Here is a 14,468-nt window from a genome sequence, read left to right as displayed (position 1 = left end):
AAGACAGATTTCTTTAAAAAAAAAAAAAAAAAGTATTTTAAAAATCCAGATATGGGTTATCCTTTGTTAATTCTTTAATATCCATAAACTGCATCTTTGTTGTAAAATTCCTGCAATGTTCTTTTCCTCTGATTTCACAGCAACATAACCAACTAAAGAAAATTAAGTTCTTAGCTCAAATTCCCTCAGAGCCAGGGTTTTACATACTTCTCTCTTCCTCTATATTCTTGGACATTTCAATATTCTTCAAATTAGACCAGAAACGCAGCCACTTGTTTGTCTGATAAAGAGACTCTTCCAATGACTAAAAGAAAACCGACAAAATACATCACAGAATCATACTGAGAAAGATGACAGAACAAAGGAAATTCATATAAAACAATGAAATTAAGGAAACAACTGACTATAAAAACGCAATTTTTTAAAAAAGTTTAGTGATTATATATATAAATAGAAGATTTGGACAGGTGATAAAATCTCTATTTTCTTGAAGAGATTACACATTCAATTAATAAACCTTAATTCATTTCTAATGTAAAATCACAGTTTTGGCTTTTAATTACATATAGACAAATGTATCATCTAAGCAACTGAAACATACTTTATAGCTGCATTGCTCTTAAAGCAAAACATAGAGGGAAAAAGGAAAAAAAAAACATGGCATCTTAGAAAAGGGAAAAAATAATCCTTAGTATTTCAATGACACACATTCACTGACTCATAACAATGACTAAGTTCCTTTCCTTGGGACTCTCCTTCAAAGAAAATGTTATGTCAAAACCTTTGTAGCATTACATGAGATACAAATAAGTATGAGTACAATTTTACATTTATAAGTCTAATAACAAAGAATTATGCTAAAAATGGTTTTCTATTGTGAAAGGAAAGGGAATATAATTATTTAGCTTAAAATAATAACTCTCTGTTGTTCTCAGGATAATGTTCATACCCTGCAACATAGTTTATAAAGTCTTACAAGAGTCAGTACTACATCTCTTTAGCTTTAATTCACCCTATATCTCAAACTATATAACTATCCTGAGCGATTTTCAGTTCCTGGGAGCAGCCATACTTTCCTTATCTCTGGACCGCAAATACATGATGTTTATTCTCCTGTCTGAACATTTTTTTCCCTAAGTATCCCCAAACCATCTCTTTTCCCAAATCCCAACATTCATAGTCACATTTTCTCCCTAGTCATCTGACACTTACCCTCTTAAATAACCCTTCTCAGAGACATTATTGACCAACATAACCCTTACCGTATTCAACACCTTAAATGATTGACTATTTACTAGTCTGTATGTCTTGATACAAGGAGTATCAGGTAAATTTCAGGTACACAATAGGAGAAAGGGTACTTTGGGGAGCCAGAAAACCTGGGGTGCTACAATAAAATTTGTATGCTAGAGTGATAGAGTAAAATCAGAGGTAACAGTGTGAACTTATGGTTGTTAATATATATGCAAATAGATATAGAAATACAGACACGTGTATGAATTAGTGAGTTTTCATGATGCTGATAAAGACATACCCAAAACTGGGCAATTTACAAAAGAAAGTGGTTTATTGGATTTACAGTTCCACATGGCTGAGGAGGCCTCACAATCACGGTGGAAGGCAAGGAGGAGCAAGTCACATGTCACCTGGATGGCAGCAGGCAAAGAGAGAGCTTGTGCAGAAAAACTCTCATTTTTGAAACCATCAGATCTCATGGGACCCATTCACTATCATGAGAACAGCATGGGAAAGACCTGCCCTCATGATTCAGTCATCTCCCACCAGGTCCCTTCCATAACAAGTGGGATTTATGGGAGCTACAAGAAGGGATTTGAGTGGGAACACAGAGCCAAACCCTATCAGTGTGTATACAAAGTTCATACACAAAGACGCACACACACACACACACACACAAACACATACACACATTTCTTAGCTCCTCTGCTGGTAGAATCTAGCAGCAATAATGCTCTAGTAACAATAAGTCTAGCACTCAGATCTTGGTTCCTAAATACCATTCTCCAAAAAAAGGAGTCGGGGTCTTAGGAGAAGAAGTTGATTTCCAGGGCTGGGTCAAGGAAAATACAAGGTGAACCTGGAATACCTTATGATACCAGAAAATAAGAAACTTTCGCAAAAGAATGGTGGCAGGTCAAAATGACATAAATTAAATTCTGCCAACTTGAAGAAGCTCCCAATGACCAATGCAATAAAATAAATGACGGTAACAGTACTAGATTATAACCCATAGAATAAAGCACATATTCAAAGGTCCATGTTGGTATAAATAAATAACTGAATAAATAAATGTGTGAGAAAGAACAACTCTTCCTTATAGAATAATTCTAATTAATAAATATAGAAGGAATGAGAAAAATACAAAATCACCACTAGGCAAATACCACAGTAGTAACTCTTGTGAGCAAGATCCATCCATAGATAATAAAAATCAATGGGTCAAAGTTTGAGGAACAAGAAGATATTTATCCATCCAAAGGGAGAAACAGTAACTTTACCGTGGAGAAACTTGGCAGACACCACTTTAAACAAGTAATCAAGGTTAATACTACCAATAAAGGAAGACATAGCAACTACAGGTACTCCCTGAAATAATGCACTATGAAGGACACAACATCACTTCTCTGGTATTCTTGATAAAAAGGTACAATCTGAATCCAAAAATGAGAAAACATCAGGCAGAAATAAACTTAGATGCTGTACAAATCAATTATCAAAGTACAATACTCATCAAAGTATTAAAGTAATGACTAACGAAGTGTCACAGAGTGAAGGATACTGAAGAGTCACAACAATCAAACGCAAAGTCAGATCCTGAATTGGATCCTGGCACCAAGAAGGATGTGAAGAAAAAAATCTGGTAAAACTTTAATAAGGTCTGTAGTTTAGTCAGTAATATCATACCAACATGTTAACTTCCTGGTTTTGGTAATTGCACTATGGTTGAGCACGTTTTAACATTAAGGAAAGCTGGATAAAGAGTATATATGAACTCTTTCTGTAATATTCTTGCAACTTTTCTGTAAGTTTTAAATTATTTCATGTAAAAACAGATTAATTCAAAATGTCTAGGGCCTAAAGACAAATTAAAAAAAAAATACAAACTTAATCAAGAGAATGATTTAATTAATTATAATACCATTACCTGAGCTAATTAATTCATAAGATAGGCTAATAATGAATCTTAAATATCAATGTTATATATTCAACAGCAAATATTTTAAAAATGTCTACTATATGCCAGGCACCATGATATTAACTAAGGATACAGTGATGAAGAAGGTAAACACGTTCCCTGTGCTTTGAGGGAAAACAGACATAAATAAGTAATTAGAAGAACAATCAATGTATGTAATAAATAGGAAGGCACAGAATGCTAGGGGAGCACATCAACAGGCACTAACCCATTACAAAAAGATCCAGAAAGTCTTCCTGAGGAAGGAACACTTCAATTGAGATATAAAGAAGGAGCTGAGGGATGCAGGGCAGGAAAAATAACATTAAGCAGGAGTTCAGAGCAAGGCTGACTTGGGAAAGAAAACCAGTAGTGATTAACAATACCAAATGAAAGAGAAAGTAATGTAAAATGAGGCTGAAGAGAGAGGGATGGCCAGATGAAGGGGCCATGTAACACTTTAAAAGACAGTAAGCAGGGGAGTAACATAATCTGGTGCATTTTTAAACAAAGTTATTTTTAGTTGAGGTTGAAAAGACTGAGACTTTCATTTCTGGAAACAAAGTAAATCAGATATTCTGAGCAACCTTCATAGCACAGAACATCTAAAAATGCTGGATAAAATGTAAAAACCATCTGCTGTAGACTAAATGTTTGTGTGTCTCCCCAGCCTCCCTTCATATCTTGAAGACTTAATCCCCAATATGATGGGATTTGGAGGTGGGGCCTTTAGGAGCTATTGAGGTTTGGATGAACCCATGGAGATAGAGCCCTTATGATGAAATTAAAAAGAGAAAAACACATAAGATCTTTCTCTGCATGCAGAAATCAAGAAAATGGCATGTGAGGACATAATCAGGAAGCCCTCACCAGAACCCAACCATGCTGGCACTCTGATCTTACACTTTCAGACTCCAGAACCATGAAAAATAACTGTCTGCTGTTTAAGCCAACCAGTCTATGATAATCTGCTGTAGCAGCCCAAACTAAAACATCATCTCTTTAAATGTGTAACTGAAAGGGAAATTTTCAGAAGACAAAAACATAAAACAAAATACAGGAAGGTAGCTGAGCACTGACGCAAAAGGCTATGTCAAAGACGACTACAGAGATGTGCTGACTAATGAAATAATAAAACTATCAAAATTAACCAGTATTTATATATAAACATAGTAATAAGCTCAAAACCAAAACAATTATTTAAGAGAAAAAATACTGACTCACCCCAGTTTTTGGATATAAAGGGCTTATATCCAAAAGACAGGCAATAACAAATGCTGACAAGGATGTGGAGAAAAGGGAACCCTCATACACTGTTGATGGGAAAGTAAATTAGTACAACCACTATGGAGAACAGTTTGGAGGTTCCTCAAAAAAATTAAAAGTAGAGTTACCATATGACCCAGCAATCCCACTGCTGGGTATACCCAAAAGAACGGAAATCAGCATATCGAAAAGGTATGTGCACTCCCATGTTTGTTGCAGCCGTTCGCAATAGCCAAGACTTGGAAACAACCTAAACATCCATTGACAGATGAATGGAGAAAGAAAATGTAGTACATACACACAATGGAGTACTATTTAGCCATAAAAAAGAATATGATCCTGTCATTTGCAACAACATGGATGGAACTGGAGATCATTATGTTACACAAAATAAGCCAGGCACAGAAACACAAATATTGCAGGTTCTCACTTATTTGTGGGATCTAAAAATGGAAACAAATGAACTCACAGAGAGAGAGAGAGAGAGAGAGAGAGAGAGAGAGCGAGGAAGAAGGATGGTTACCAAAGGCTGGGAAGGGTAGTGGGGAGGTTAGGGGGTGGTGGGGATGGTTAACTGATACAAAAATAAATGAATAAATAACCACCAGAAATAATGAATAAGACCTACTATTTGATAGCACAACATGGTAACTGTAGTCAATAATAATTTAATTGTACATTTTAAAATAACTTAAAAGAGTTTAATTGGATTGTTTGTAACACACAGGATAAATGCTTGAAGGGATGGATACCTCATTCTCCATGATGTGATTACTATGCATTGCATCCCTGTATGAAAGCATCTCATGTAACCTATATGTATACTTACTATGTGCCTACAAAAATTAAAAATAATTTTTTTAAAAAAGGAAAAAATATTGAGTTAAAAAAACAACAGATATAGATGTTCTTGGCTGTAGACAATTTGAGAAACATTCTTCCACAAATAAGTTCATGCATTGCACTGCTGGGAGCACCAACGTTGACCTACTTTTTTCTTTCGAATTGATCTGAATATTCTGTTCTTTCAATTCTATGTGCCACCATAACATCTTTCAATAAATGCCCATTTTACTTTGTCATCCAACTTCAGTTGCTTGCAATGAAAGAACCCAACCAATAAGCATTTCTATAACCTAAAGTAGTACATGGAGGTGAATTAAATTCTACCTACATTTAGGATATCTGTTAACCAAGTGAAACACAACATGTGTTTAGGGGAGTTGAGATAGTAAAACTTAGTTAGGCAACTTTATTTTACAATCTACAGCTAAATGCAAGGAGTAAATTCCTTAGTATAAATGAAATGCTCTTCAGGTGATTTAGCTATCATAATAACACTCGTTTTGTCACAACATCTTTTACCTCTCATTTTTATCTTATGCCAAGGTCACTGGACTCTTTTATAGAGTACTTGGCTCCCAGGTTCCTCCAAGGGGCTTGAGTTAGCATATACTTCTTATTCAGTAACTTTTAGGATAAATCGTAATTATTCCTATCAAGATTGCCCTTAATTTGAGAGTAGGGGGCACTTAATCCTAGGGGGCACTTAATGATCTGTTCCTTTGCAAAACAGAAGGACATACTCTGTGTATGCAGGGCTGCAACTCCACACTTTCCAGGTTTAACCCTGAAAATGCATTTTAGTACCTCACTGACTCTCTGATAAGACAACTAGACCTTTTGTTTAATGTTTTGAAAGCATCAAATTGAGGAAAGCTAGTATTAAAATGTAAGCCATTAATTAATACAGTTTCTAGGATGCAAAAGGGTGGGAATTCTAATTTACAAAAGGACAAAAATTATGCAAAGAGTTCCCAAGACCCAAAAATAAAGATACAAAGACACCCCTAAAACTGGCATTCTTAACCAGAGGTTCCCAGATGAACTATGAATTGCTTCTAAAACTGGATGTAAAATGTTAAAGACCCTGGAGATGCTCTGTATTTTTCTTAAGATGCTTAAACTGGTTCATTCACCTTAAAGAAACACTGCTTCAGAATGCTAAAATCTCTAAGTAAAGAGACGAAGATGGCCGGGCGCAGTGGCTCATGCCTGTAATCCCAGCACTTCAGCAGGTCGAGGCGGGCGGATCACGAGGCCAGGAGATCAGGAGTTCAAGACCAGCCTGGCCAACATGGCAAAACCCCATCGCTACTAAAAATACAAAAAATTAGCCGTGCGTGGTGGCGTGCACCTGTAGTCCCAGCTACTTGGGAGGCTGATGCAGGAAAATAACTTGAACCCAGGAGGCACAGGTTGCAGTGAGCTGAGATCACGCCACTGGCACTCCAGCCTGGGTGACACAGCAAGACTCCATCTCCAAAAAAAGAGAGAGAGACAGAGAGAGAGATACAACAGTAATTCTTTCTATTCCAGGAAGCCTGGAACAAATTAGTCCAAGTAGACTACAGTTCACTAAACTTATTAAATGTTAGGGTAAAGTGTCGCTTTCCTGAGCTTACTGAAATATTTAGTCATAGAATTTTTATTCACATAAGGGAAATAAAGTTCTTTTCTTTGAGCAAGATTCAGAGAATCACTATGAACAGTAATAGTTAAAAGCCTTAAGGATACTGAGAAATGAATGGCTCTGGCTCTTGTTACTAAAAGCAAGGAGTATGACATGTCTATGGTGTTAGAATAGATTCAGTGGGACGAGAAGCCTTTGGCCCTTGTAGCAAAGCTTATGTGCTCCTCAGACTCACTAGCCCTACCCTTAATATTTTCTACTTAACTTTGGTAAAGGGTGGCATTCCTAAATCCTGCAGAATGCAAGAGCTGATAATTATCGTTTCATTGTGTAAAATCCTCCTCACAAAAATCCTTCTCACAGTCACAGAGCATTACATAAATGTAATTGTACTCATGTTTTCAATCTAAATGCCACTCACATGCATTCCCCAAAAGATTATAGTAGAAATAAATGTCATTATGGAACTTGAGGTTCTCCTATAGAAGCATCGATTCTGACCATTTATTTTTGGCACATGAAGTTCAGAAACCTACAAATCATCTATGAATGAAGCAAATCCTCCTAGAAAGCTATGAACAGGACATAGTCTCTAGAGTTTACACAGCACTCAAACTTTAAAAAAAAAAAAAAAAAACAGAAAAAAACCCTCTATAGTAAATCTTAGTTTTAGGTCAAACCTCTACTCATTCAGTTTAAAAGAAAATTTGTTTAAAAAGTTTCTTATGATAAGAGTAATAAATCTTCATTCCTATAAAAACATCAGGGCTCCTAATCCTCATGACAATCTCAACCACTATATTGGCATATTTTTCTATTAATACATATGCATGTATACATACTATACAGAATCAGGGTAATAATCTGTGTGTAAAATACCCTTTTATGTAATATTATGTGAGGTATACTTTTCCCATATTATATACTCTTTAAAATCATAATTTTAACAGCTTCATAATGTTCTTTCACCTGCATGTTCTAGAATTTATTTCATTTCATATTATTTAAAATTTACATTTTTTTGCTACTTTAGACAATGTTAGAATAAACTATTTTACCCATGCTATAGGAATCCTGCAAGAAAAGAGAATGCACTAAGAATCACCAGTTTATGTATTTTAAAAATTCCTACACTAGCAAAATTACTGAACAGATCCATCCTTCAACAGTTTATTCTTGCTCGAAAACAGCAATTCCTGTTACCATTTTAATGAACAAAATTTCAATTATTTTCTAATAGTTATGCCTATGACATCTAAACTCAGCTTCTTACTATGATGGTTTTATTTTGAAGGCAGTGAGTGGGAGCTTTTATTCGTTAAAATTCTTCTGATTATATTGCTTTTAAGCTGGAAAGTTTACTACAAAGATATAAAAACTTCCTTCTTATTGAAAAGTAACAAACAGAACTTGTCTAGAACTCAATTAGTAGGATTCCCCTCCCCCTTTTAAATCCAAATAGCCATTTGTAAGCTCTAACAAGAACTTGGTCAAGTAAGAAATGGAGAGAGCGAGAAAAGAAAGAAAAAGAGGATGTCCTTCAGAATTTACTTTTTGTCTTTCGAGCTGAGCATGTCTTTATAGCTTCACCATCAGAAGCTTTATGTAGCATCATGACTCTGGTCACCATACATGGGACAAATGTACTTATCTGATAACAATACCTACATTAAGCCAGGGTATGAATAAAACTTTTGTCAAATGAAGTTAGGAAGCAAAAATAATCAACAAATTTATAGATCACTGTTTCACTATTTCACTCCAAATGTAAGAAATATAAGGCATAAAAAATAGATGCTAAGTTAGGGATACAAAATGAAAATGTACTTATTGTTGATTTTCATTTGTACTTTTTCTCCCTGAAATCATTTCTCCTCTCCAGAACAAATACATCTTCTTAGTTTTAAGCCACCAGAACTCTGAACTTATTCACAATTTATTTTCAATTACAATTTCACAAAAGGTTTTTTTTTTTAAATGTTAGAAATACTTTACAATAACTCACTTACGGGTGTGATGACAATTTCTTCTAAAATACTTTTTGAAATTATATTTCTTCCCTTTAGTTTACATCTCAAACCTGGGCTAGACGCACAAAAGTTTATTACTACCTAGAATTATATTTGATAATCAAACATACCCAAATAATGTCTACTGCATGTTTATTATGTACCAGATTCAACATTTCTTTCCTTAATGACATTGAAATATACTGTGTGCATGAGAAAAGTAATGTGATTTGCCAAAACTATCTTCATTCTTGCTAACGTTAATTTCAGTCCTTCCCATTAGCACCAATCTGTACAGAAAATATCTCTTACATGCCTAGGTTGCATTTTTTTGGAAATACGCATCATTACTGCCTCATTGGTCTCATACCATGAGGGTATGTCTATATTACCAACAAATGCAGATATTAAATAAGACAACAAATACTAAATCAAAATTCACTAAATTGGGATGCAGGACAGAATGATGAAAGAGATAATGAACCAGGAGAAGAAAAGTTCTACTGTAAATCCATTAATGGTAACTTATAAGACTACAGCTAGTTAAACTCTTTATACCTCAGGTGTCTTTTGTTTTTTCTTTTTTTCTACTGTCTCTTAAATTTCTACTCCAAAGAATTGATTGTCTCCTTGAAAAATATGTTAGCACCATAAAGAAAATGAGAATGATGAAATGGTAAAACTCACAATATTACCAATACACTAAAAAGTTCAGAAAAAAGGGAGCATATTCAGTAAGCCCTCTGTATCCATGGGTTCCCCATCCTTGTATTCAACCAACCTCAGATTCAACCAACTGCAGAACGAAAATATTTGGGAAAAAAAAGAAAACAATAAAAAATAATATAAATTTTAAAATAATATAACTACATAGTATTTACATTGCATAAGGTATGATAAGTAATCCAGAGAAGATTTAAAATGTACAGGAAAATGTGCTTATATGTAAATACTATGCCATTTTATATAAGGAACATGGGCACCCACAGATTTTGATATCTGAGGGGAGTCCTGAAACCAACCCCCAACACATACCAAGGGACAACTGTATTTGAAAGCAGTTGTAGATGGAACTTGACCTGGATTTTCGGAGGCTAAGAAAGATCTAGTAGTCAGAGAGAATAGAAGAGATACAAACAAATAAGGAAAATAGTTTGCATAACTGACTTAGAACAGAATACTGAAATCAGTCCAGCATAATGTATGAGCAAGTTAGTAAGAAGATTAGATTGGATGGCATTGAGGCAAATATAAAGATAATCTGGAATTTGGTAGACTGTACTGTGGCTATAAAAAAATGACTAGAGCCAGACAACCTAGGTTTAAATGCTAGCTCTTCCACTCACTATCTGGGTGCTCGCACAAGTCACTTACTCTTTGCACTTACCTCATCCATAGCACTGTTACGAGGGTTAAAGGAGGCAATGCTTGTAAAATTCTTATAACAGTTCCGGCACATAAAAAATTATCCATAAGGCTGGGCATGGTGGCTCATACCTGTAATCCCAGCACTTTGGGAGGCTGAGGCGGGTGGATCACTTGAGCTCAGGAGTTTAAGACCAGCCTGGGCAACATAGCAAAACCCCATCTCTACAAAAAATACAAACATTAGCCAGGCATGGTAGTACATGCCTGTAGTCTCAGCTACATGGGAGGCTGAGGTGGGAGGATCGCTTGAGCCCAGGAAGTTGAGGCTGCAGTGAGCCATGATCGCACTACTGCAATCCAGCCTGGGCAACAGAGTGAGACCCCCATTTCAAAAAGTAAAAACAGAAACAACAAAAAAAGGAAGTTTTAACAGTTAAAAAAAAAAAAAGATTACAGGTTTAGCACCCTTTTCCAAAATGCTTGGGACTAGAAGTGTTTCAGGTTTTGAATTTTTTTGGATTTTGGAATATTTGCATATGTATAACGAGGTATCTTGGAAATAAAATCCAAGTCTAAACATGAAATTCATTTATGTTTTATATATACACTTTATGTATATATAAAAAACATAAATGTTTTTTATATATATGAATATATATATATTTATATATATATTTACACACATTGGCTGAAGGCAATTTTATACAATATTTTAAATAATTTTGCACATAAAACAGTTTGTGTACACTGAACCATCAGAAAGCAAAGGTGTCACTGTCTCAGCCACCCTCGTAAACAATCTGTGGTTGTTTGGCATCACCATCAATCCCAACTTTGAATTTATATGCTATACTGACAAGCAATCACTTTCTTACACATATTCACACATAAGTACTTATCAGAAAAAATTAAGAAATACCATTAACAAAGTGAAAAATAATGCATTCAGGGTAACAGCACAGTAGCATCACCAGAATATCTGTATCAGTTGTTAGACAACAGCAACAACCTCCAATTCTATGTTTTGATTAAAAGGTTATTGTGTACACAGTAGTTTATATTTTTAGGTGAGATGAAATATTGGAAGCAACTGAGGGACCAGGAAGCGGGTCCTCTAGGGATGAGGACACATCTGCTGGATGGCTTTTTAAAATGTTACCTCCGGAGTCATCTGCTTCATTAGCAACAGTTTTTGACTTAGAAGTCACCCTTTAATTTTATAAGCTAACCAATATATCTTGTTCTGTTATGAATGCATGCTGCACTAGTCCTTCAATAAGCCCATCACACATTTTTGCCATGTCATGTATGGGTACTTTTTCTGCAGCGTTAAACATCATCATCTTCATCATCGCTATTATCACAATCACCTTGATTCAGAAACATTTTAGCTATTTCACCACTGGTCAATGAATGAACAACTGGAGTCTCAGGACTGATGTTAAAAATGTCTTCAATATCTATTTCTCCCAGCTCACCCACAGCCTCTGAAGGTATACTTTTTGCATAGTCGTAAGGAGGTCAGATATCATTTTTTCCTCACTTGACATAAAATCCTTCAAAGTCACCACCTTGTTTATCATCATCATTGAAAATAGTCACAGGCCAGGGATTATGCCAAGTATGCACAACTGTGTCTTTAGTCACTGTGTTCCCAGTACTGGCAACAGCATACACAGCATCCTTCATGCTAAACTCCTTCTGCAAACATTCTACATCCATGCCTCTGTTCACTGTTTCTAGCATGCTGTTCAAGACAAGTGTTTTTATATTTATTCTTCATTAATCTAAATATACCTTGGTCACATGGGTGAATTAATGAACTAACATTTGAGGGGAATTCCATGGCATAAACACCATTTTGATGACAATTTCAGCTGGAGGATAACAAGCTATCGAGAAATAACAAAATCTTCCGGTTGTCATACAGTCCAGCTTCTCAGTGAACGCAAGTCATTCGTGTAAAATGTTTGTGAAACCAGTCAGAAAAGATGTCGCTGGTAATCCATGCCTTTTTGTTAGCGTTAAGAACAGACTGGCAAGAGATTCATTCCTTAAAAAAAGTGTAAGGATGCAAGCTTTTTACTATCACAGCAAGTTTATACTTATACGTGCCTGCTGTATTAGCACATCCCAGTAGAGTTACTCTGTCATTGGCATCCTTAATTCCTATAGGAACTATCTCATCAGCTGTAGTCAGTGTCTTCCTGGGGCAGTTAACACCAAACAGGAATGTTTCATTAGCATTACAGACTTATTCTGGTGTCTGATTTTCATCAGCAGTCCCTTGGCAAACTAGCCAATTTCTCTGCTGCTTTGTGATCAGCAGATGCTCATTCACCACAAATCTTTAAAAAGTTAATGTCATGTCTTTTCTTAAATTTCTGCAACCAGCCTGTTCCCTTAACTTTTTGGTTCACAGTTCCCTTTAATTTTCAGTCCACCATGAAAGATCTTTGCTTGTTTTATGAACAGCATACCATTAAATGGCATGTATTCACTGGAATGCTGATGGATCCACTCTTTCAATATATGATCTAGATAATCATTTTTAGCTTTATGCAGTTTTTCTATTTTTGATTAACTCCTGTGCATAACCTTCACCACAGAACTTCAACAGTTTATCTTTCTGTTTCTTCTTCATGTTTTATTGAGGTAAAATATACATGCATAATTTGCCATCTTTATCTTTTTTCTTTGAGAAGGAGTCTTGGTCTGTTGTCCAGAATGGAGTGCAGCGGCACCATCTCAGCTCACTGCAACCTCTGCCTCTCGGATTCAGGCTATTCTCCTGCCTCAGCCTCCCGAGTAACTGGGATTACAGGCATGCGCCACCATGCCTGGCTAATTTTTGCATTTTTAGTAGAGATGGGTTTCACCACACTGACCAGGTTGGTCTTGAACTCCTGATCTCAAGTGATCCGTGCACCCTGGCCTCCCAAAGTGCTGGGATTATAGGCGTAAGCCACCGTGCCTGGTCCATCTTTACCATTTTTAAGTGCATACTTCAGTGATAATAAATACATTTATATTATTTATTTTCCCTTCATATCTCCCCTCTCCTTCCCAGGCTCCGGTAACTACCAATCTATTCCTTATTTTCATGAGATCCACTGTTTTAGCTCCCACACATGAATGAGAACATATTATATTTATCTTTTTGTGCTTAGTTTATTTCACTTAACACAATGCCCTGCAGGTCCATCCACATTGCTGCAAATGACAGGATTTTGTTCTTTTTTTTTTTATGTGGCTGAATAATGTGTGTGTGTGTGTGTGTGTGTGTGTGTATGTGTGGGTATCCTTCTATATCTTCATATATATGTATACATATATCCTTCTATTTATTTAGGTCATATATGGTGGTCATTCCAACACCATACTCTTCTGTAAGACATTTCACACTTAAACTACTATCCAGTTTCTCCAATAGCAGGGCTTTCTGTACTATAGATCAACATCAACATAAAGGCTTCCTCTTTTTCTTATCTTATAACCCATAGGGGTATGTACAGGTTTTTTTTTTTTTTTTTTTTTGACATTTCCAACAATATCTTTATACCACAGAGAAGAGAATAAGCAAAAAGACAGTGAGGCAAGGGGTGGTGACTCACACCTGCAATCCCAGTGTTTTGGGAGGCAGGAGAATCGCTTGAGGCCAGAAGTTTGAGACCAGTCTGGGCAACACAGCAAGATTCTATCCCTACAAAAGAATTTGTAAAAATTATCCTGGCATAGTGGTGTGCACCTGTAGTCCTAGCTACTCAAAAGGCTGAGGTGGAAGGCTTTCTTCAGCCCAGGAGTTTGAGGCTGTAATGATGCAGTGAGCCATGTGTGGGCCACTGCACTCCAGCATGGACAAAGAGCAAGACCTTCTCTCTTAAAAAAAAAAAAAAAAAAAAAAAAAAGGCCTAGTAAATTTCCATCTTCTTTGAAAGCCATCAGTTGCTGTTCCAAACCAATAGCATTAGCTGCATCTTTAGTTTTTTTTCAGATGTATTCAAAACCCACTGACATTCATCTGTGAGATCTTTTAAAATCTAAAAAGTTGTTTCCAAATTTTTTAGTGTAGAGGCAGAAGGATTTATGTGTGTATTTTTCAGGAGCAGCAACAACAAAAAAATTCCATTTCCAAACACCCTTTTCCAAAGTGCTGTCT

The 14,468-nt window shown here is 35.8% G+C and overlaps 1 protein-coding gene across 3 annotated transcripts in view; it reads right to left on the bottom strand.

Moving 5' to 3' along the window:
- The window catches only part of LOC105484522 (xenotropic and polytropic retrovirus receptor 1), a 260,929-nt gene that overhangs the window by 115,449 nt on the left and 131,012 nt on the right, over positions 1–14,468 (bottom strand). The window contains exon 3 of one of the 3 annotated variants that reach the window (XM_011746236.2): positions 208–304. The exons of the other annotated variants lie outside the window; for them this stretch is intronic. Within the exon in view, the coding sequence (XP_011744538.2) occupies positions 208–304 (97 nt within the window). The remainder of the gene's footprint in view (positions 1–207; positions 305–14,468) is intronic. 3 annotated transcript variants of the gene reach the window in all.

The sequence above is a fragment of the Macaca nemestrina genome, chromosome 1 (genome assembly GCF_043159975.1).
Source record: "Macaca nemestrina isolate mMacNem1 chromosome 1, mMacNem.hap1, whole genome shotgun sequence".
Taxonomy (NCBI): domain Eukaryota; kingdom Metazoa; phylum Chordata; class Mammalia; order Primates; family Cercopithecidae; genus Macaca; species Macaca nemestrina.
Note: the sequence above shows the minus strand (reverse complement) of the source record. Positions and strands in the feature narration are given on the sequence as shown.